The following is a 23232-nucleotide window of genomic DNA, read 5'->3' on the forward strand; positions in this document are numbered from 1 at the left end:
TTCAACAAATAAAATTTCACATTTCTTGATAAAAAACAATACTTATTGACTTATCCATAAAAACAAAATAACTAACACATTTGCAGTTTATTTAAGCACACGAGACATATCGAATTGCGTAAGAGGCTTTTATTTTGAAATGTAATCCAAGGGTGCGCTTGTTTTAAGTGCCGGTGTTTGACGGTTCATGGTACTCACTCGAACCACGGGGACCTTTCTGGAATCGCTGCTCAGGATATGAGCATGTTTTGAATAACACGCTCGTGTCTCATTAACACTTCCTGTCTTGCAAGTGTGTCACTCTTTAGCTGTACAAACATTATTTGTGACTGTTGAGTAATGTGTTGTCAGGAGCACACATCAATCTTCATAAAAATGATTAGTACAGTGTTTATAATCAGACTGTTTACACAAATTAATCAGTTTATTTATTTATTTCAGTTTATTTACAAGTAACCAACAGAACACAACAGATAATGTTCCAACAAGTACTACTAAATTTAAAAAATAAACCTACCTCGTGGGAGTATGAAGCCAGCATAATAAGAATACTGTACATACTCTTCGCTTACTCTTCCCTTCAAGGATTAGTGATTCCAGTTTGCGTTGAGCAACGTGGATGTCTCTACATCCATTAGAAGCCACTTCAGAGTGGGGTCAAACCAGGACCGGTGGTTTGTGGTTACTAGATACTGTGCTAGGCCTGCAGAAGTTACAGCCGCCTCTAGGTCTTAGCATACGAACATCTTGGAAACGTGCCATGAAATATTCTAGAAACCTCATTACCGAAATGAAGAAACTGGTAATCATTCATCAATATCATCATTTATTATAATAATAAATCCACTGACTAATTGCTCCAGTTATTGCAGCACATCCAAACGCATTTGCTGTTGCAAAACACTAACACTAAAAATAGTGTATTGATTTATCCATCTATTCAGTTTCATATTTCATTTATATCTCCTACAGTGTGTTGCTACAATATAAATAACCTAAAATTACCCCTATAATATTCCTGTTGATAAATGTTTATGGCGTTGGTGTGTCCTTCTGTAAACACCTACACACTTACAGTATAATAACCCTTTTAGAGGAATTGTCTCTGCTGTCAGTCTTTTCACTATTTTAAGATGTTACTAAAAACAAATCCTCATGTGCCTTTAAAAATCCATGCGGTGTTTTCAAAGAATCTCCAGCCTTTGCAATAAGGACTTTGATTTACTCGTGTTTCCCTGACTGTATGAGGCAGATTTGGAGTATTAAGGAAGATCTGTCATTAGAGGTGTCACTGTGCCCACACTGATCGCACAACCGGTTACATAATAGTGTACCAAATAGCAAAACCCAGACTGAGTTCCCTTGGACAGGATTGATCATGTGGGAGTCTTGAGTACATCTATTCAGAGAGTCTTTAATTAAGAAAAAGCGTTGGGATTCCCTTGACTTATACACAGAAAATGGTTCTCAAACTGGGGTGTGGTGGACACACATGTCCCACTGTGTGAGGGGGCCCTATGTGGGCTCTGATGAAGATTTGGGAGAATGTGACTTTCACTATAGCAACAGCAAAAATGCTCATTTGAAAACGTACGCTCAACCTACCAGTTCATTAGATACACTAGTGGAAATATAAGATACGGTTATTGTGAGGTTATTGTGTTATTACGGTTGTTTGGTTATTAGTTGTGAATTAATTTCATTTCATTGCAATTTAATTTTTAATATTCACTTATTTTATATTTTTTGTAAATTTTGTGTATAGATTTCTATTTTTATTTTTATTTTTATTTATTTTTTATTGTTTATTTTTTTAAATTTTTTTAATATACTTTATGTGTGGTGTCGAGTTCCCAGTTTGGGATTAATAAAGCTTCTATCTATCTATCTATCTATCTATCTATCTATCTATCTATGCACTAAATCTTAGCTTCATGAAGGTTTTTTAATAACATATTACATATATACATACATACATAACATTAATAACATAACTGAGAGAGCTGTGTATTCAGCTGTGTTTTTATTTTATTGTGGAGGCTGTAGTTTATAGTATTATTGAATTGTATTGTGTTGTACCGACACTGTTATTACTATTATTTTGGCAACCCTAGTTTATAATCATTGGGCTGGGTTAAATAACAGAAACAGTTTTGTGTTTATGTCAGTTTAATTACCACCCTTCTCACACAGTTTTAACATTTACTGAACTGAGATTTTGCGCAGGACCATTAATATTGGAGTGCGTTAATTTCCGCCGGTGTGCCTAATGTTTTGGCGAGTGGGAGCAATAACGACGGTGCGCCTCGGTGTTTTGGGGGTATCTGCGACATAACAAGTGAGGGTACCCCTGCCTCCGTACCCGGCGCGGTGTCCGCCCTCAACATTAACCCTGCTATTTCGAGAAACTTCCAGCCCACTTTTCCACGTCACTTGAAGGAATCTTTAAAGCGTCCGTCGCCCGTATAAAATGTCTCAGTACTCGGCAGCCAGCAACATGAACGGCATGAAGACGCAGTCACCGACTGTGGCGATGGCAAACAATGACAGCGACCCTCTCCCCCTCGGATGGGAGGTAAAGATTGACCCCCAGACTGGATGGCCATTCTTCGTGGACCACAACAACCGCACGACAACCTGGAATGACCCGAGACACGACACGAAAAAGGTAAAAATAAATAATATATTCTATATAAATAAATAAATAAATAAATAGAGCGGCGCAATAAAGTTGACAGTGGATGTGTGCGCAACTGTTTTTTCCTTTTTTGCGTTAAGCTGCTGCGCCTCTTGTTTTTGGTTATTGCGTTGCGCTACATCACTGTTACATATTAATCTAGTTGAGTATAGGCCTTGTTTGGCTCCGTCGCCTCCCCCTCACAGACAGCTCATAAGCCCATTATAACGGGTGATCAACCCCGTTATGTTCCCGTGTCATGATCTAACACTATTATTACCCGATGAGTCACCCTGCAGCATGTAAGGGCTACCTACTAAAGGGGCTCTGGGCGATTTCTAACAACCTTGCTCCTTCTTTCGTGGTGGGGGAAACACTGCGACCTCCGGCTCAGATTAAACTTTTTCCCTTACAAGGATCGAGACAGGTCCCGGTTCAGTTTTGGCCGCCGAGGCAGCGGATAAGCGGATGGCACAGAAGGCGCATATCATATTCAGCTGTATTAAAAAAAAACAACAAAAAATAAAAAAACATGTTGTGGAAAACACACAGGTCTGCAGAGAAAACCCGTGGGTTGAAGTGAGCGTCACTGCCTGCCAGCTGGTAATCTTTCGTCTCGGAGAGAGAGACACCGTTGTCCAAAGTTAGTGTCCGGAGGAATCTGCTAGAAAGACACAGCTGTTGGGGGATAAAATTGGTGCAACGGTGCTGGCAGCGTGCAGTGTCCCATGCCGAAATGGCAGAGGGCAAAGGGTCGTTCACAGCTATGTCATAAGTTTTTGTTTTTTGCCTATGGAGGAAAGAAAAAAGCCACTGGTTTACATATAAATGCAGTGATTGCTCTTCCTCCCCATTGGTGTCTATGGGGCAGAACATGGACCACTTTCCAGTTGGATCATTTACAGAGTGTTGAACTATCAGACCTGTTGCTTGTGCCCCTTCACAGCTGTAGGACACTACACTAACTCAGTGCACTATGAAAATACATTTCAAATTTTTTATTTTATTCTAATAGTTAATGGAAATTATTTCTGACAGTTGTGTTTTTCTTTTAAGATAAGATTATTTGTCACATGCACAGTTATACACAGTACAATGCACAGTGAAATGTATTTGTACCTGCAGTGAGTAATAAAAAAGTAAAACAGTAATAATTACACATAGCACACAAGGTAAACAATAGAAGTATAAATGTATAACATAAACTAAAATATGGACTGTAAACTTGAAATGTAAACTTAAAGGGGTAGCTCGTACATACATGCATTTTTATGTTTACAGTGATATAATGATAGATAGATAGATAGATAGATAGATAGATACTTTATTGATCCCAAAGGAAATTCGTGTACAAAACCTCAAGGAAAGCACGTATTTAATTTGAATTTTAGCATGGCACATATAACAATATATTTGTGATGAGAACAGAATAGGTGTGGCCAAAGAAGATTGACAGAAATTAAATCTCCTACCGTGAGTTATGAAACGTGCATGCGAAAATATTTGACACATTGACTCGTTCTTGCAGTCCGTCAAATGGCGGAGCAATGATGGTCAGCGAACTTACATGCTAGTTTAAAGGGTGTGCCGAGGGATAAGTCAGAAAATGCATCCAGGTTTGAAGCTACAGTAAATGTCCTCCACAGACACAGCAGCTGTCTGACTGGAAACGCAGCGAAGTCTGTGCTAATCAGAAGTTGTTTCCATTTATTAACGACTCAGAGAGGTGACGCTTTTCGCATCCCCCTGTGGAAATGTGACGTTTTGACCTATGAACCTTTGCACTGAGAACACGTTCCTATTTAAAATACCTGAAGACCATTCAGTTGCATTTGTGAATATGTGAGAAAGTGAAAGTTTTGGAGCGACTTAAATGTAGTAAATCTTTTAGCACAAGAGCAAGTAGTTAAATATGTTACTTGGATGATAGATAAGAAGCAAAAATAGGTTGGTTAGAAAACGATGAAATATATTTAATAATTGCCAGTTGCCTATGGTTTTTGTTTTTTATTATGTCAAGTTTGGTAAGTGTAAATGACATCACACAAAACAATGTCTATAAATACAACGATTCTTGATATCTATTGGTATAAAGATATACTTAGGGGCCAGTTCATCGTTTTAAACCATACCACTGACTATATTTCAGGTTCGAGAAGTGTCAGCCAATGGACCCAACATACCACCAGAACCAAGTCCTCAGGAGACACAGAAGACCTTTGTGAGGGAGATGAAGCACCCCATTCTTCGGCCCGGTTATGTTCCCATCCCAGTCTTTCACGAGGGTGCGGAACTGAGGCAGCAGCAGCAGCAGCAGCAGCAGCACCCATGTTACTCCTACATCCAGCCAGCCACTGCACAGAGTATCCGGGCAGATGGGCGGACACCTTCGCCAACGCCGGGGCTCCACTGCAGGCCTAGATCACCTTTACATGGACCTTCAGACAGCTGCTCCTCCGAGCCCGGAAAAGTCTGCACGCCTGTTTCACCAACGGGAGAGGTGAGACTTATGTTTGCCACTTAATACTGTACAATTTATGTTTTAAAAGCAACTGACCAAATAATTAATTTGAGCTTTTACTTTTAAGGTTTATAGTGTCCCGCATCACCAACCCCCACGGCCCAGCAGCACTGGTCTGCAAGCAGGTTATATCCCTATCCCGGTGATCCATGAGGGCGGAGGAGGCCAAACACAGCCTCAGTTAAATCCCTCGGTCTACTCTCAGCGCGTCCCTTATTCAGAGCATCAGCAGCCCTTCCATCGTATTCAGACAGAGGAATGGCCTGGCTACTCTGCTTCAATGCAACCTCCCCGGGAAAGGGCTTCTCCGATACTTCCCCAGCATCGTGATGCTACTTCTATTCACCTACAACCTCACATTAGAAGCCAGTCACCTCTCATTTCGCAGGTGATGGGAGAAAGACCACAGGTAATTTTACTTTGTTGTCTTTTCACTTGTCATGTTCTTGGTTTGATTTAACTGTCAGTGTGAAATGGCCTAGATTGTGAGAGACGCCAATAACTTGTTTTTGACTTCTAAGGTTCAGCAGCATGTCCTCACGAGAGAACCGCCCCAGAAAATGGAGCAGGAACCACAGAGCATGCAGCAGAAACCCGAGAGCGCGCCACTCCCCCAGCCACTGCACACAGAAGCTGATGTCCCAAAGCCTCAACAACCTCAACAGTTCCAACAGCCTCCACCTCAGCAACCTCAGCAGTTCCAGCAACCTCAGCAGTTCCAGCACGTGCCATCTCCGACATCGCCACAGCCTCAGCAGCCAGAACAGTTCCAGCAACAGTTCCAGCAGCCACAGAAGCCAGAGCAGCCGCAACAACATGTTGCAGATATCACAGTTCAAATACCTCCAAAAGCAGAGGCCCAGGACATGACAGCTGCTCCCCCAGAGGTCCCGCCTGCAAAAACAGAGCCTGAACAGACTGCCCAGTGCCCAGTCCACCCAGGCTTGACAAAGGTACAGCAGATAGTCGAACGAGTGGCTAAACTGGAGCAGGAGGTGAAATGTTTTGATGGCAAGAAGAATGATAAGAAATACTTGTTACTGGAAGAGCTGCTGACCAAAGAGCTCTTAGCCCTGGACTCTGTTGACCCAGAGGGTCGCGCAGATGTGCGGCAAGCAAGACGGGATGGAGTCCGTCGCGTTCAGACCATACTGGAAGAATTAGAGCAAATGGAGGAGCAGCCGGCCAGGCCCACGATGGAGGGAGACAACTTGACACAGAAAGGAGAGCCCAGCATGATCACCAAGGAGAATGTTGAGATGGCAAAGGAGATATCATAATGACTGCACACTTCATGATCACAAGGAGAGAGGGATTACCCGCTGTATATTTGATAGTGAACAAGTCTGCTCTGGCTAACTCCTCCTCCTCCTCTACCTTCAGCATTTGTGGAAGTTGCATGCATTGATTAACAGTGTTGGTATGTCCAGCCATTCAGCACATAATTGATGGTAGCTCAGTGCAATCATGTTTTTCAAGCCAATGTTACTGCCTTCTATGTTGTGCCAATGTCTTCATAATAAGACTGCTGTCATGAATAAGATGTTGACAACAATTGCTAGGCAAATATAAGTTTGAATAAGAGGCCTTTATCAATAAATGGAAAAGAAGTAAAAGTATTTTCTTAAGAAATGTTACGTGTAGTTGCCTTTTGTCTAATCAAATATTGTATGGAGCTTTTTCTTAATCTAGTCAGCACACCAGTTAGTACACGAGTGCAAACATTGGGGCTTTAAAGCAGAACTCACTGCAAAACTGAGTCAACAGAAAAAAAAAAAAAAGCATTTTCCCTTTTTCCGCCACATGGCCATGTTGGAGCTGCTTTGTCACAGAACACAGTGAACATGTTTGATAGATGCTGCTTTTTGGTGCATTACTGATTTTGCTGTCTTTGCACTTTGCCATCATTGAAATGTATCATGCTGAAAATCAGCAGCACTTCATTTGAAGTATATCAGTTAAACGAGTTTTGATTGATGTGTTTGAGTGTTTGTATGTGAACTGGTTTACTTGTTATTTCAAATCACGATATCAGTATTTATATCATTATAAAGTATTTTGGTACATTTATGAATGTGTAACGACAAATGGGGGTGAGATGTATATATCTCGCTTGAGACGTGAGACAATCAGCACTTGGTGCTTACGAGGAATCACAGTTTAAGATAATGAGAATGTCCTAGTATTACTACCAAAGCCACAATCTGTAATAACACTAACACAACAACGGCCTAAACGCCTTAAAATGCCCCGATTTTAAACACTACTGTCAGTTAACAAGCTTTAGATTTACTTTTATGACTACCCCAACTGTTTGTGTAGTAATTTGTCACTGTAATAAGATTGTAAGCCATCTGTCAGGTGGGGTCACTGCCTAACACACTTTTACAAATTATGGATCGTGGCTTAGTGTTGATCACGGTTTGTTAGTAGCTGACTGATGCATTGTTGAAAGAAAGTCACATTGATATGGTTGGAAATAAAATGTATTTGACATGGATTTTTGACCAATGCTGGGGTTTCTCTTTGTGTTCGCAAAGTTCCTGCAAAGTCCGAGAGAGCCGTGGGCCGGAGTCGGTTTTCCGTCATAGTGTTGTAAAAGCGATGTCTCAAGTACGCCATGAGGGAATTGTTTGCACAAACGTTCGCTTAGACTTGAGGACTAACTGATTAGAATATGGACTTATGTGGTTAAATGTGAAGGTCACAGTAACCTCACTGAATACATTTTTGGTCAAAGGTCAACTACTCAACTAGTAGTCCACAAAAACTCTGATTAAACTCCTTCATATTCTTAATTACAAACAAGAGTCCAGGCAGACAGAGATGTGCACGTCAGCTTGACTAGTTGGAGGATACATAAATACGTATTAGTTGTTGTGTATAGTACAGTTCTGTATTCGAATATAACTAAATTACTGCTGCGATCAAGCACAGTGAAACCCCGGAACAATCCAATTGTGGTTTGTTGTAGTCTTTGTGCAGGGGTAATGGCCGGTTACAGGGCTCATATAGACAGGAGGCAGCTGGTCTCAATAGTGGAGGCTGACAACAACATTAAACGTAACACTTAGGGACTAAATATAGCAAAGATAGAACAGATGAGAATTAGTATAGAGTTCATCACAAGAAGCTATGGTCAAGTCTCTTCCTTCCTGCTACCCCTCAGAGAGCACCTCCTTCAGACCTACTCTTCAAAACATACATGCTTTTGTTTTGTATATACAATACACCCCAAAATTGACTCAAGACCCACTATGTTAAAATCCTTTCATAATATTCAGGACTTAAATAACCTATGTTTGCCACTTCCCTTGAAAATGTGCCGCTCTGTCAGTCGTTCAACGGCAAGATTAATAGTTACGCAACTGACTGAGGTCAGCTACACACCCTGAATTTCCCCTCAGGACCCCACTGCGTCATAACTGAGAACATTTCGTTTATTTTTTTATTTGTAGTAGGGTGAAGACACTCAAAACGTGTGTGTTTTAAAATGTTTTACTGCCGAATGACATCAAGCTTTAAAATCCAACCCTTTAGTAAAAGATGTTTCGTGATGAGTTTGTAGTCCAAGCCTCTAATTTTGAAAACATCATTTCTTATATATTTATTTTTGCATTCAGCTTGCATTTCTTTCCCAAACCAAACCAACTGTGCTGTATATTGAAGTTTTTGGACCAACCCCCATGGCTCAGCACCACAGGTCTGCAAGCAGGTTGTATCCTTATCCCAGTGATCCATGAGGGCGGAGGAGGCCAAACACAGCCTCAGTTAAATCCCTCGGTCTACTCTCAGCACGTCCCTTACAAAAGATATGAATATAACATTATGTATTATGTATTATTTTATTTAGAACAAGAAAAGGCAAATAAAGGTGACAAAATGAGAGGTTAAAAAACAATAAAATATCATATATTTATTTTAAACTGCAACTAAACATCAACTAAACAACTTAAAAAACATCAGTTGCTCAGATTCAGCGTGCATTTCTGTCCCAAACTAATTCTGCTGTACAGATGTTTATGCTTTACAAAAGATGTGTGTCATATTCATTCATTCATTCATTCATTCATTCATCTTCTATACCCGCTTAGTCCTGTTAAGGGACGCGGGGGTCTGCTGGAGCCTATCTCAGCTGTCATCGGGCGAGAGGCGGGGGTACACCCTGGACAGGTCTCCAGTCTATCTCAGGGCCAACACAGAGAGACAGACAACCACTCACACTCACACCTACGGCCAATTTAGAATCACCAATTAACCTAACCAGCATGTCTTTGGACGGTGAGAGGAAGCCGGAGTACCTGGAGAGAACCCACGCAGACACAGGGAGAACATGCAAACTCCACACAGAAAGGCCCCAGTCGGCCCATGGATTCGAACACGGGACCTTCTCGCTATTATTTAGAAAAATGAAAAGGGAAATAAAGGTGACAAAATGAGAGGTTAAAAAACAATAAAATATCATATATTTATTTTAAACTGCAACTAAACATCAACTAAACAACTTAAAAAACATCAGTTGATCAGATTCAGCATGCATTTCTGTCCCAAACTAATTCTGCTGTACAGATGTTTATGCTTTGTCACATTATTTATTATATTTAGAATAAGAAAAAACAAAATGGCTGAAACAAACAAAAAAACTACAATAAAACCTTACATTTTCTTTAACTCTAACTAAACTAGCTGAGTTAATAATTACTAGTCGTTAAGTTTAAGTGCTCCTCTCTACGGTACCTGGACGCCGGCGATGACGGAAGGTCACGTGTCATTGTTTAGAGCAGGAAACCGTCGGTTGCGTTTTGAAACGGCTCACACACACACACACACACACACACAGCGGCTCCGGCTCCACTTTCTCACTCACTGACTCGCCTCTGCTCAGTCCACTATGACTGTGGGAAGGGATGCTCGTCCGGCAGAGTGGGGGTTTTGAGTATCATCATGCGTAAAAGTGGAATAAACAAGTCCGACGCGCATCCAGCTGCTGGCTGCCGCCGCTAGCTCGCTAGGTAGCTAGCCGCCGTAGCTCACCAGCCAGCCCGTGGGAAGCGCGAGCTAACCGTGGCTAGCCTGTCGCTACAGCCCAACCTCCGAGGAGGAGACGTGGAAGAAGCTCCGTCTGCCCGGCTGCTGAGGTCAGCCCCTGTGTTTTGTACCGTGTGGCGTAGAGGGACAACAAAATGGAGCTGTTTCAAGCCAAAGACGATTACATTCTCCAGAGCGGGGACCGAGCTCTGTGGTGCAGCCGAAAGGACGGGACGATGACCGTCAGACCTGGTACGTATCTGGGTGACAGCTTTCTCTGCTGCTGCTGCTGGAGCCGGAGCCATTTACACGAGACTAATCTAAACGTTAATACCTAATAATACAATAAAATCAATGTATTTCTTGGTCGCTCTGGGGTTAAATAACATTATTTTACGCACGGAACACCTCAGCAGTCCTCTCTCCATCTCGTGTCTGCCACATGTCTTCATTATAAATTCGTTATTGTTTAATCTGACCTGTATTGTCTGCTTATTGTTAACGTATTTGTTTTTGAGGATGTGCCACTCCTAAGCCTTGAATACACCACCCCAGCTTTCATGTGGAGAGTGCCAACACCCCAAACAGACTCCTTAGTTTCTTTACTGTGCCTCTCATGTTACTCACTGGAGGGTCAGTTTGACTCCTCCACTTCTTATTTGGGTCAAACAGCCTCGATACAAGACCGTGGAGAGGTGAAAGTCACCCTAGCAGCTTGGCGGAGTTGTGTGATGTGTGACTAAGGCAAAACTATAATGCCATCCCGGTGCAAAGGAATGTGGAGGAGCAGTACATGCAAGTTGAAACCAGCATTCACGGCATTGCTAATGAATTAAGTCGAGCAAGATTTTCTGTCGTTACAGCTTCGTCCTGCTGGAGATGTGAGTGCTCCTGGCGCGGCTCATAGCTGTGACGAAGAGTTGGTCATGCCTTCCGATCAGATGAACACAGAGGTTCTGTGGGAACCGCGTATTCCCAGTTAAAGTGAAAGGAAGGCAAAAGAAACGTTTAATTGGAGTCACCGTGAGGCTGTGCACGTTATCCTCTCAGTTGTGCGCTGAGCAGCCATCCTGAACAGGTTTTTAGTTGCACACCACTCTTTCATTATTTAATTGGAAAAAGGGTTTCCACTCCTCGCTGCGTTTCCACTCCACTCTCTCGCGCACACAGCAAAGTATTTCCATGATATTGCACATCCACAGCGAGGTTTTATTTTGTTTTGGTCTTGTGTTTTCTCTGCGAGACCTTCCCCGTGAGGCCCTCACAGCCAGTTCCCTCTGCACGTGAATTTCTCTGGCTTGTGGAACAGGAAGAGTCATTGTCTGAAGCCGCTTACAGTTGACGTTCTCCACCTCTTTGCCACACCCTTCACATTTTTCCAATTTCCCCCCACCGTAACGTTTAATCTGTCACAATTGCCAAGCATTGTGTTTTCCGTTTGCTCAGTCAGTTTGTTCTGTGCCATTAACCAACTCGGCCTGGTCTTGAAGTTTAAAAAACACGCAGTTTTTGTCTCCTTAAGTTAAATGACTCTTTCCTCGATAAAGTGAAGTCATAGTGGCTTTCTAGTCTGCTTAATAGTTGTACCTTTCTCACAAATATGCATGAAGAATGACAAACGTGGATCCTTTGGTCTGTTGGTCTGTGGGTTTTACTTCCTTTACCCTAGCTTCAGTTTTTAGGCCAAGTCTTCATGTCACTAGAGGCTTTTTTTAAAACAGTGTTTTAGAACAGGTTTCTATGAGTAACAGGAAATCCCTCCACCGTGATTACATAGAGCCACTTTCTGTTTGATTAACTCAAATGTCAAGTATGCTATGCTACCGTGACTCGGTTGGATGCCTAAAGATGCACATTCTCAAATCTTTTACAAGTTTTTTTTTGGCTGCAAATCTTCCCTGAGTCGTGTTCTGACGTCTCGTATTCATGTTTTTTTGTAATTTCAGCTACAGACCTGTTGTTAGCTTGGAATCCAGTGTGTTTGGGTTTGGTGGAAGGAGTCATTGGAAAGATACAGCTTCACACAGGTACGTGGAGAATGAAAAAAAACCTTTGAACGTTTCTCCCTCAGCTACTTTTTGCGCAGGGCTCACATTCACCATCTGGTAATTACCGCCTGTGTGTGTACCGGACGCAAAATTTTCCAGTTCTTAGTATGTTTTCTTATTCACAAGTAAAGGTGTGAGGAAAAAAAAAAAAAAGTGTTAATGTACTTTGAAATGTGTGTAGTTATGAAGAGGAGTGATGATTTGGCTGATGACGTGACTCTGTGGGCCTCAGGATGTTTGTACCCTTCCAGAGAAAATATATGAACATGTTATATTATTCTGGTACATCTAATAGATTTAACATCATATAAATATTTATTTGCCAGATGTCTTGTGCTGCGTTATTTAAAAAAATAAAATAAAAATCTGCAGCCGGTGACTGGCGTGCAGCTGCTTTGTTCACACCTTAGAGAATGTGAGGAATTCTGCGCCCATGATGCAACTCCCCCTTCTTCTTCTCTCTCCTCTTGGCAGATCTCCCTCTGGGCCTCGTATTAATCCGGCAGAAAGCACTGGTTGGCAATTTACCAGGCGACCACAAAGTCTACAAGATCACCAAGATAGCTGTCATACCGCTGTCTGACGAAGAGCCTCAGGAGCTCGAGCTGGAGGTAGACGAGCTAATACTATAAATTAAACATGAGAAGCAGGATCCATGAAGTTGTGTTTTATATTATTTGTATTCAGTCCTCTTTGATATTCAAACAGTATGTCTGAGAATGAAACCAAGAATACCCTTGATGAGTCAGTGTATGATTCATCTCTGACAGTGGTGGAAGAATGAATAGTGGTTATATGTTTTTTTTAAATTTTATCAAAAGGTCTCTTGTATGATCACCCCCCCCCACATTCCAGATTTTAAATTACACTCAGACGTATAATCACTGCAGTAGATGACAAAGGAAGTTGAGTGTTGCTAAGGTGTCAGTTTTTCAGGGAAGCTTCACGGATGGTGAGACAGAATATTTTCAAGTGAGTAATAACAGAGGAGGACGCTCGTTAGCGGGTAGGCTTTTAGACCTCGTCCTGTTGTACATTGTCCCAGAGTTACCCTTTGTGCCCTTTTGCGTCTAGACAACCTTGTAGATCACTGTGTAGACTGTTCACAGCCCTCATTTAGGTGAATTAGAACTACTCAGTGTGCTGTAGTGTGGAATATAGTCGATCATTTGTTGTTTGATGAAAGGTGGCATCACATTGCCTCATACTGTCGCCATCAAATTAAAGTTTCACCCTCTGTATGCCGCTACAGCTTTGCAAGAAGCATCATTTTGGAATCGACAAAACGGAGAAACAGGCCCAGTCTCCAGACGAGTCAAAGTTGATGAAAACTTTGAGTCAGATCAAATCCAATGTGGCTGTGCCCATCAAGAAAAAGGTATGGATTCTTCTTTGTTTTTACCCCCACCCATCTTTCTTTACATTTTATGTTTTTTACGTTCTCTTCGGATTTCCCCTGTTTTTGTTTTTTTTTGCTTTGTCAACTTAATGCTGTTTTCTATCCACCTGTCCAATCCAGTACTCCCCTGCCTTCCAGGTCAAAGAGAACAAAGAGAAGGAACGACTGGAGAGGCGGCTGCTGGACGAGCTGTACAAGGTCTTCATGGACTCCGACTCCTTCTACTACAGCATGACCTACGACCTGACGAACACCGTGCAGCGTCAGGGAGATTCGGAAAAGTCCAACTTACCCCTGTGGAAGCAGGTATGGAGTAAAACATCTCTACAGAGTTGGATTTTTGTTTTTATTGTACATTGAGAGACTTGACTCTTGTGTTTTAATCCCTTGTGAAAAGGTGGATGACCGTTTCTTCTGGAATAAACACATGATCCAAGACATTATTGACCTTCAGGTAATTGTTTTTTCTCCTTCATAGAAGTACAGACAGGTTATTGGTGTGTTTCTATTTTTAGAGTTTGGATGATTAGATTTGAATGAACACACTCTGTTCCCGGATGTGTTTTTTTTTTATGGCTTTTTTTTGTTGAGAGATGTTGACACAGTCACCCTACCCTGTTTCACTTAACACCTGTCGGTTCAAAGAACATAGCTGGCAATGCTGTGTAAGTGTGGCAGTTGAAGGTGCTGATAATTCGCAGGGCTTTATCAGAGGAGTATGAAAATACTCACTGAGGAGAAGGCTTAGCTGCTCTGAGTTAGGACAGATTATCTTATTTGGGGATGCAAAGTACTTCCTTATCAACTTGCCAAACAGTATTTTAATCTTCTTGTCCTGCTGTCTTTTCTTTTTTTTGCTCCAGGTCCCAGACGTTGACTTCTGGGTGATCCCAATCATCCAGGGCTTTGTACAGGTAGAGGAACTGGTGGTGAATTACAATGAGACATCTGACGAGGAGAGGAGCAGCCCCGAGACGCCACCGAAGGAAATCACCTGTGTTGATGACATCCACCCTCGCTTCACGGTGGCCCTGATCTCCAGACGTAGCCGCCACCGCGCAGGTAGAGCTACTACAGGAGTGTGATAACCTCAACTCTGGTTCAGCCTAAATATACGGGATGTGTTGTGTAACTAGGACATATTTTTAGTACTCTTACAAGTTACTTTGTAAATTTCTTATCGTTCTTAATGGAGCTAACGCATTCCTCTTCCCCAAAGGGATGCGGTACAAACGCAGAGGTGTGGACACAGACGGCCATGTGGCTAACTATGTGGAGACAGAGCAGTTGATCCACGTGCACAGCCACACTCTGTCCTTTGTGCAGAGTCGTGGCTCTGTGCCTGTCTTCTGGAGCCAGGCGGGGTATCGCTACAATCCCCGACCACGCCTGGAGAAAGGTCAGCAGAACTACGCTATCTATCTATAAACGCTTTTTGGCATGGTTTCTCAGGTTTAAATTGAACCGTAGTACGTTTGAACCCTTGGTTGATCGCTGTGGCCTCGAGAAACCGAGATAACCTCTATCCAACCCTGCTGCCATGTGTACGCTGCAAGTCTGGTCTAGCGAATGCAGGCATTAGCTAGTTTGCTCTGCCCAGAAGTCTAAAGGCAGCGTGTCTTTTCAAAGTGTGAAGCGGTATTGTATAGTATTGTCAGGACATTTCTGCTAAGTGCATTCAGCATTCTGCTGGTTTGGTTTTGCTTGCACAGGTCATTCTTCCTGTATTTATTTATGTTTTGGTCCAGCCCCTGACACATCGGACCAGGAAGCACAGTGAAAGTTCTCACGTTTTGTGTAGTGATGCAGTTTAATTTGCTTCACCTGGACTTTTCCGTGAAAGGGAACAGAACCAAGCAGAAAATGCCCCAAGTTTACAAACTATTCTGCTGATTCAGACTAGAACAAATGAACTGTAGGTGGAAATGTCCTCAGACTCTTGTTTAAGTGTAGTGGACTTTGCAGCTGCAGTTATTTTTGTAATTCCGCTTTTCAATACCGCTGTCCTCTTTGTGTTTCGAGTATTTGAGTTACATGTTGCATATTAATACCCATAGTTAAAATGCTGTAAAATCTCTCTGCAGATCTCTCAACATCTATAGTCAGATTAATTTATGTTTTTTTTTCATTATGTTTTAGGAGAGAAGGAGACTATGTCTTACTTTGCGGCTCACTTTGAAGAACAGCTTAAACTCTACACGAAGCAGGTGGGTTTGCTTTGTCGGTGTGCATGCTTGGAAAATGGATGCTTAGGTTGTTTACTGAATTCTTGCATGCATCAGTCTTGTGCAGGGATTTTTTTTTTTAAATATAACACCACTGTGGTCATTCTGTCACCTGCAGTGTAACTACATATAGCGTGCAAACTAACCGCTTACAACCGACCATGTTGTCATGTACCTGTGACATTTCGTTGTCAAGTTTTAGTAGCTTTTGAAATTATGTCAACAATAGTGTTGCTGTTCAAGTGTTGTTGTTTTTTTTAGCAGTCACATTTTGCTTTTTAAAAACAGTGCCTTTCTTTAACATTTAGCCCTTTAGTGTGTTAGCACCAAAATGCTCTATATAGGATGGTGGATTGCTCTACACCACAAAACCAACTGACAGCACTGTGCATCGTCTTCTTCAGGTCATCATTAACTTAGTGGACCAAAGTGGCCGGGAGAAGATAATCGGCGACGCATATCTGAAGCAAGTCCTGCTTTACAACAACCCAAACCTCACATACGTTTCGTTTGACTTCCATGAGCACTGGTGAGAGAAGCACAATACGCACCAGCGTCACTTCTTCATGAATCGTACTCGTACTCCTAACAATTTCATACCACAATGCATTTCCTTCCTCTTTATTCTTCTGTCTTCCTGTTTCTCAGCCGCGGTATGAAGTTTGAGAATGTGCAGACACTGACTGACGCGATTTCTGATATCATCACTGACATGAAGTGGGCCTGGTATGTGTCAAGCCAGTATCTTATGACTAGTTAAATCACAGCAATACTAATATAATAAACTCTTGAGTCATAAGACCCAGAAGCTGATTTCCATTATTTATCTCCGTCCGTCAGGGTGGACCAAGCGGGGGTCATCTGCAAGCAGGAGGGAATCTTCAGAGTCAACTGTATGGACTGTCTGGACAGGACCAACGTGGTCCAAGCTGCTATTGCTCGGGCGGTGATGGAGCAGCAGGTGAGGTTTTGCCTTTTCTGGATGCAGCCAAAGAGAAAACACACTCACATTTGTCTTGTCTGTGCCTTGCAGGTGCTGCTTTCTATGTATGTTTCATTATTCTCTGCACTGAAAGTTACTTTGTTCCTCAAGAAACTCATATTAGTAGCAATATTAAAGGAACGGAAAGGAAAACTGCAACCGTCTACAATACACATTTGTATTTGTATTTGTATTTATTTGCTGTTAAGTACATTTCTAAGAAGATATATTCCGACTATTAATGATTTAAGATAATCAGCGTCATCATATATGTCACATTTGTTGCTTTCTAAAGTAAAGATTCATTGTCTTTTCATTTCCTCCTTCCTGCAGCTGAAGAAACTGGGCGTGATGCCTCCGGAGCAGCCTCTACCTTTCAAGTGCTACAGGATTTATCAGGTCATGTGGGCCAACAACGGCGACACCATCAGCAGACAGTACGCGGGCACGGCAGCTCTCAAGGTAACGGCGTTGTTTGCGAACAACACAGTCACGACTAAATCAGTGTGTTTTGAGAAAACAGCAGGAAAGTGCGCCTCTAATTGCTGAATAGACATTTTAAGCACTCATAAATCTGTGGAGCATATAATATTTCAGCACATTAAACACACCAGAGCAAATATCAGCTGAAATGTTTGGAATAAAAGCAGCTGTGATTGATATTTTTCATGGCGATGTGAAAACACTGTGAGGGTGTGTGAGGGTTGGGGATGACCCTGCAGAGATTTATCACCTGAATCTGAACAGCCGTTGGCTTTATAGCAGGTATTTGTTAATTCTGTAGCCGTCCAGCAGTGTTATAGTTCACGATCTGTTTACCATCAGACACCAGACAGAGACTGTTTGTGATTAGCTAGTGCACACAGTTCCCAGCGGAGTTGGTAGAGACCAAAATCAATGCTAAAAGAGAGTGAATATTGGACTTAATTTTGCCCGGTCAATAGAAACACAACCCCAAATGAATTGTAAGGTTGCTCTGTAATTATGGATGTGTAAATGGGTAACTATTTGCTAAGATGTTTAGTATTTTGACTTATTAGACCTGTTGCCAAACGGTCAATAAAGAGTGTCACAAGCCAAAGGTGAGATAAAAAATGACATTTAACACCCTTTTTCATTTTAGGGAGATTTTACCAGGACAGGGGAGAGGAAACTGGCTGGCGTGATGAAGGACGGCGTGAACTCAGCCAACCGTTACTATCTGAACCGTTTTAGAGATGCTTACAGACAAGCAGTCATCGGTACGAATATTACAGCTGTGCATGCGTGTATAAAATGTATTGTTACCTTAAATCATTCCTTGATTATTAATTATAAATCTCTCTCTCTGCAGATCTAATGATGGGCTTGCCGGTGACGGAAGACCTCTACTCCATCTTCAGCAAGGAGAAGGAGCATGAAGAGAAAGAGAAGGAGAGCCAAAGGGGAGCACAGGAGCAGGTCAGCCTCCTGCTGCAGACCTACATGCAGCTGTTGCTGCCGGATGATGAGAAGTTTCACGGAGGGTGGGCCCTCATTAATTGTGACATGAGGTTAGTGGCCAGCTGTCCTCAACAAATGCTAGCATTTGAAGTTTTCCAGTGCTCATTTTACAATCCTGTAATCCTCTTATTTCCCACCAGTCTCATCGATGCAACCAACAAAGACGTGGATGTGCTGCTGCTCCTGTCTGACAAAGCATATTACATCGCTTAGTAAGTCATTTAAAGAGTTTAAACCAGCAAAAGTCAAAGAAATAGAGATTGTTCTCATGGATTCACTCATGTTTCGATTTATTTTCTTGTAGCTATGATGAAGAAGCCGATAAAGTCAACCAGTACCAACGGCTCAATTTAGAGGGTTTGGAAAAGATCGAAATTGGTAAGAGGTTACACTCAAAGGAGAAGTGAGGGTTCTTGTACACTCACTGAGTCACCGACACTTCCTGAAAGTGTCCTTAACAGTTTCTCAGTAACCTTTTAGCAATATCTTCACTGATTATGATTCATGCAATGAAGGCAAACCGCTTAACGCTTTAACGGATGTTATAAGTTGCGTTTTCTTCGACAGGTCCGGAGCCAACTCTGTTTGGGAAGCCGAAGTTCTGCTGTATGCGTCTGCACTACAGGAACGAAGAGACGAGTGGATACTTTCACACTTTGAGAGCAGCGACACGAAACCCAGAGGACGACGGAAAAGGTGGGATGTGATTTAAATTCTCTAAGCAGCAAGAAGAGGACACTTTAATAGTATATACTGACATTGTGACGTGTTTCAGATACATTACAATGCATAGCTGAGATGCTCCGCATAACAAAACAGGCCACGGGGCTGGACCTGCTCGTGGTTGAAAAGAAGCTAGAGAGGTAAGAGCTAATTTGCGATCAAAGTAATTATTCAGCTTTTTTCTCTCTGAACGATTGAAAAAGTAATGAGGTTTTTCAACCAATTACCCTCAAGTAGAACTTAAGACTGTGTCTGTGTTGCAGGCGGCAGAGTAAACCTCATGAGGACATAATGGGGATCCAGAACAAACCTGCTGACCAAGCGCAAGCCTCTGGCCTGGCGCAGGGCAAAAGTTTCCTCCTCAACAAATTTTCCTCGCTCAATCAGAAAGTGAAACAGACCAAGACAAACGTCAACATCGGCCCCTTCAAGCCCCTCGGCAAGCTGGGCAGCTTCTCTAAGCCTGATGTGAAAGTCAATTTCCTGAAACCAACTATGCACGTCAACCTGTGGAAGTCGGACAGCAGCCTGGAGACGTCCGATAACAACCCCGGCGCAGGAGTCCTAAAAGACATTGGGGGCGAGCGCTTTGATAGCGACTCAGACTCGTATAATTCAGACCCGGAGCACCCATGCGCAGGCTCCTTAGAAAACGTGGACTATGTGCTGCCCAGCTGCGGCATCGTAGCATCCAACCCACGGCTGGGCAGTCGCTCTCAGTCCATTAGTAGCGTGGAGCTTAACATCCCCTCAGTTATCCGGGTCACTGGCTGTGATGGAAAGCAAGAAAGCCCCTCTCAAGTGAGCGATGACAAGTCTCCCGGGACCGCGTCAGTGGCCGAGGAAGCCATTCTGATTGACTTTGGTACTCCAATTGACGCCTACTGCCACCAGTTCGTCCAGGATGCACACACCAAACCTGTTGAGGTGTTTGGAGAGCGGCCACTACCTGCTGTAGCTCCACTCAACCCGGTAGCGTCTGTCCCGGCTGACTCTAACAAGCAAACAAGCTCAGAGCAGGAGGAGCCCCAGCTCCCCAGGCCATCGCAGCTAGACGTCCAATCCTCTACCTCCAACTCCAATCTCCTCACCGTCCAGAAGGCCAGCTCTGCAGTCTCAGGAGGCTCTCAGAAGAGTTTGTCTTCACTGATGGAGGGCAGCCTCGGTCCTTCGCCCGCGGACAGCAACGGCAGCCGAGTGGTGTCCCCCTTTGCCAAGATCAAGAGCTCCATGGTGCAGGTGGCCAGCCTCACCCAGGCGGGACTTACCCAGGGCATCAATTTTGCTGTGGCAAAGGTACAGAAGAGCCCCGAGCCAGATACTATCAGCGAGGCCCAAGAGAGTGAGCTGAAGGCAATGTTTACACAGTGCCAGACCAGGATCATTCAGATCTAGTGCTTTCATTGTAGCAGGATTTTGTAGTCGTATGCCATGTAGGAACTTCCTGTACGGTAGCAGTAGCAAAATGCTTGCACATAGCGTCACTCCTCGGCCAAGACATGTGCGCCGCTTAGGTTTGCCCTTCAGTTAAACTTGCCCTCGTTAACGATGACTCTTGTACAGAACTGACAAATACATCCCCCAGGCCCAACATGACACTGAGCATGTGTACGTGCACATGATGATGATGGATCCCCCTTCTCTCAATTAGTTTTTTGATATAAATGACTCGTAGATCTTTTGCCATGCTACCTTGCACACGAGGGAAATTGCAATAATGGTAATAGCGTGACATTTAAATGTCTCGGAGTACATTAGAGTATTTGGGCAAGCGTTTAGCACATCTTCCATCTAAATCCTGATTCACTCCAGAAATACTCCTACTGTCGAAGTACTGAAACAGAGATCACCTTAAAGAAACATAGAACTAAACATGACATTTAGCTTTTTAAGATGTTTTAAAAGTCACACACTTCCAGAGTGGTATGCAGAGTATTTTTGTGTAATGTAAACATGTCACCGTCCTCGGTCTGAAGTTATTTAACTGCCCGCGATGCTTGTGCATGTGAGGTTAAAAGGGTAACAACTGGTTCTGACGATGCAGATAATCGTTTTAGCTGCATGCTGAAAAGACCAACTCTGACTCTTTTATCTTGTACTGTATGTCATCCTGTACGTGCAGGTTCCACTTATTGGCGTTTGTGATATACTAGGCCTCGTAATAACCTTCAGTTTGTAACAGTTGTCGTAGAGATCCAACCAAATAACTTTTGTGATTCCCAAAGGACGGTTAGCTCTGTGTTAGATATATTACCCTTTGTATAGCTGTCGGAAACTAGCCAGGCGACATAACCCATACGTAGTTATCCTATGTAATTTCAGTGTTGTCAAGTGTAACGTAGAAGATAATACCGTTAAAGAAACAACGACTACACAAGAACCTTAATCAGAGTATCCTGGTTGTCGATATGTACAGTTGAGTATTGTTAATATGTCCCCGAGTAGAGCTTTCCCTTCAGCTTTTTTTGTATGGATAATGAGCTGGAAGCTGAACACGTATGAAGAGTTATGAGCATTATATTTGGGGAAAAAGGACGCCCAGTGCCGTCACTGCTAAATAACCAGAAAGCTTCTGGTTTATTTTGATAGATACACAGAAATAGCTGAAATGGCTGTTCTGCTAAAGGTTGTACTAATCAATTATATGAGGGGTTTGTTTGAACTGAATCCTCGTCCAGCGATTGACACTGCATGTTTTGACAAAGACAGGAGAGTAGCATATAATGGGTGTATATGCAATCGCGCCGACCAAGTTATTAGAGACACTGACGCTTTTATGCACTCCCCAAACTGAAAGCATTTTTTTGCCTTAACAGGGAATTGAAGTGGGATTATGTATATCAGGTATTTATGGCAAAATCTACCTTTTTAAGTCCATTCTTACATGTTACATTTGGTGTACTGTATACAACATCATGTCCAGGGTTACTGTAAGTCATTGCGCTTTATCTTGGGATATTTCGTCTGGAGACTGGCACAGCAGGTTTTTAGGGATGTAACCTGTGTGTGTGTGTGTGAGTCTGTCCAACAGAGCATCACTGCTGCTGCTGGTATTTAGGAGTGTTTGCATTGGATTCCTAGTTGTATTTATATGCGATGAAGCTGTAAACATTGTTTTATTGTACATTTTTTTTTTATTATTAACCTCAAGAAACCCGTTACTGTCGTTGTTGTGAAAATCTCCCTTCTTATAGGGCGCCAGAAGAATCTATAATGAACCATGATGAGTTTATCCTACTGCATATACTGGTGTGTTGATAATAAATAATAGTCTGGACTGCTTTGAGATGAAATATCCCAAGATAGCGGATCACTTGTTTCATATTTTTGTTATACTTGCCTGTTTTCTGCACTCGGCTTGCTCACCAGCAGATAAGATGTGGGGCACTTGTTTATATATATATTTTTTTTTTTTGCGGATTAATAGCTGTTAAATCAGGCTGTGGTCTCGGCTGCTTTGTGGGTGCTGCTGATTAAGTGTGTGGTGCTGCCAACGCTTTAAGGTCATAGCCGTAATTTTAATGCAGAAGGATAAAAAAAAAACAAAAACAAAGAATTAATAGAAATGTGTTTTTAAATAAACTTCAGTCCGGGACACTGGAGCAGTTCTGAAAAGCAGAGCAGAAGCTTATTCTGTACTAAAATGGCTGTGTTAAGCTAAAACAAAACAAAGGAACCGTAATCCTCAACATTCCTGACAAGAGACCACAATGCTAGAGAGTCGGCGTCTTAACTTTTTATATGCAGAAACGCTGACGGTTGTATTTGATGCTGTATTTGCTGGGTGAGATATTTTGTTTCTCTTGTTCCTTTATGTCCTCACACCAAGTGCTTTCGCAATCACCTCCTCATCTGTTGTCTGCGGCTGTCCGTGCGTCCCTCCGTCCCATTAGGACCCCCAGATCGCGACAAAAATATCTTGTAAATCTCCAAGCATTTGATTTGCACTGTTCCAAGCACATTTTCTAGCATCATCTGCACTGCTCCATCTGAATGTCTGTGGTCATATCCTTTTCCTCTTTACCAACTGACTGTTGTCATCGTTTTCCACAGTGTACTGAGATTGTATTGTATATTAAAGTATCCTATTTATTCTTATCTTCTACGAGTGTGTTACTTGCACTGTACACTTTCTTGTCACGGGAAG

At 42.5% G+C, this 23232-nt stretch overlaps 2 protein-coding genes across 4 annotated transcripts; both read left to right on the forward strand.

Annotated features, from left to right (window-relative positions):
* Window positions 1-2470: 2470 nt before the first annotated feature.
* On the forward strand, window positions 2471-7751 carry bag3 (BCL2 associated athanogene 3; the record flags this gene model as incomplete). Of its 2 annotated transcripts, none has more annotated exons than XM_084562485.1 (4): window positions 2471-2668; window positions 4827-5177; window positions 5266-5607; window positions 5720-7751. In XM_084562485.1, the coding sequence occupies 4 exons, from the start codon at window positions 2471-2473 to the stop codon at window positions 6476-6478; spliced, it is 1650 nt and encodes a 549-aa protein (XP_084418611.1). In that variant the 3' UTR covers window positions 6479-7751. The 2 variants fall into 2 exon arrangements, with proteins under 2 accessions (XP_084418611.1, XP_084418612.1); XM_084562486.1 differs by having other exon boundaries at window positions 5266-5586.
* A 2237-nt stretch (window positions 7752-9988) lies between these two features.
* On the forward strand, window positions 9989-23181 carry inpp5f (inositol polyphosphate-5-phosphatase F). Of its 2 annotated transcripts, none has more exons than XM_084561453.1 (20): window positions 9989-10478; window positions 12173-12253; window positions 12749-12885; window positions 13527-13652; window positions 13794-13979; window positions 14071-14127; window positions 14537-14735; window positions 14893-15072; window positions 15813-15880; window positions 16303-16427; window positions 16547-16624; window positions 16739-16859; window positions 17214-17342; window positions 18004-18121; window positions 18214-18412; window positions 18503-18574; window positions 18667-18740; window positions 18930-19058; window positions 19138-19225; window positions 19349-23181. In XM_084561453.1, exons 1-20 carry the CDS (start codon window positions 10382-10384, stop codon window positions 20478-20480), a joined length of 3396 nt encoding a protein of 1131 aa, XP_084417579.1. In that variant the 5' UTR covers window positions 9989-10381; the 3' UTR covers window positions 20481-23181. The 2 variants fall into 2 exon arrangements, with proteins under 2 accessions (XP_084417579.1, XP_084417580.1); XM_084561454.1 differs by having other exon boundaries at window positions 13812-13979.
* Window positions 23182-23232: the final 51 nt, after the last annotated feature.

This window comes from Chelon labrosus (assembly GCF_963514085.1).
Source record: "Chelon labrosus genome assembly, chromosome: 15".
Classification (NCBI taxonomy): Eukaryota; Metazoa; Chordata; class Actinopteri; order Mugiliformes; family Mugilidae; genus Chelon; species Chelon labrosus.